Below are 1,144 nucleotides of genomic sequence, written 5' to 3'. Positions count from 1 at the left end.
CCACCTAAAACGGCTTGTTCTAACACGCCCCCACATATCTACGTCACAATGGGGGAAGATTTGCATAACGCCGCCCAAATGTTCACGCAAAGAAAGAAGGTGTAACTTTTATTCTCGCTGTAGTATTGTTGCCGCCGCCGCCATGTCGTGAAGGCGCTGTGTGTTTCGTTGTGAAAGTGAAACTACTTTGTTTGGTCTTCCAAAAGAGGACGATATCCGCTTCGTCATGCCTAGAGCTGATCTGTGCTGGTCACTGAGGAAATACATCAACTTGCTTCCATTATAATCCAAGAAACGGCAAAGATGTGTTGCTTATAATGGCAATAGTTCTAGTTGCGGTGTAGACAAAGTGTAACTCTTTATACACGCATATACCTGTTTTGTTGTGTGTCTCCATAGCATCAGTGAATCAGACAAGAGCTCTAAGGTTCTGATTGGCCAGCATCCTGAGTCTCTGCCTCTCCACAGCCTGCTGCTTCTTCGCCTCAATTTCAGCATCACTGCACCTCACGGCTCCAGAGTTACACACATCTACAGAAAAACACAGTCAGTAAATATCATTTATTTTGGAAACCTTGACGCAAGCGAGAAATGTAATGAATATAATGCCAAGATCTAGGATTTTTAATTAAATAAATGTTAAATGACTTTTTTTTTTTCTTTTTAATTATTTAACAGATCTAGGACCAACAGTACCATTCAAGTTTTTTGGGGGAAAAAAACAAATGAATACTTTTGTTCAGTAAGGAGGCAATAAATTGGTCTTAAAGGGGTCATATGATGCGATTTAAATTTTTCCTTTCTCTTTGGAGTGTTACAAGCTCTTGGTGCATAAAGAAGATCTGTAAAGTTGCAAAGACTAAAGTCTCAAATCCAAAGAGATTCTTTATAAAAGTGAAGAGTCAGTCACACCCACCTAAAACGGCTTGTTCTAACACGCCCCCACATATCTACGTCACAATGGGGGAAGATTTGCATAACGCCGCCCAAATGTTCACGCAAAGAAAGAAGGTGTAACTTTTATTCTCGCTGTAGTATTGTTGCCGCCGCCGCCATGTCGTGAAGGCGCTGTGTGTTTCGTTGTGAAAGTGAAACTACTTTGTTTGGTCTTCCAAAAGAGGACGATATCTGCTTCGTCATGCCT

The 1,144-nt window shown here is 41.3% G+C and overlaps 1 protein-coding gene across 1 annotated transcript in view; it reads right to left on the bottom strand.

Annotated features, from left to right (window-relative positions):
* Nucleotides 1-303: 303 nt before the first annotated feature.
* Nucleotides 304-1,144, bottom strand: part of LOC107583199 (uncharacterized) — a 4,655-nt gene continuing 3,814 nt past the window's right edge. Inside the window, exon 2 of the mRNA XM_016269332.1 lies at nt 304-531. Within this exon, the coding sequence (XP_016124818.1) occupies nt 410-531 (122 nt within the window). The 3' untranslated portion in view covers nt 304-409. The remainder of the gene's footprint in view (nt 532-1,144) is intronic.

Source organism: Sinocyclocheilus grahami, unplaced genomic scaffold (genome assembly GCF_001515645.1).
Source record: "Sinocyclocheilus grahami isolate Dianchi unplaced genomic scaffold, SAMN03320097.WGS_v1.1 scaffold51.1, whole genome shotgun sequence".
NCBI classification, from domain to species: Eukaryota; Metazoa; Chordata; class Actinopteri; order Cypriniformes; family Cyprinidae; genus Sinocyclocheilus; species Sinocyclocheilus grahami.
This window is presented reverse-complemented; position numbering and strand designations above follow the sequence as displayed.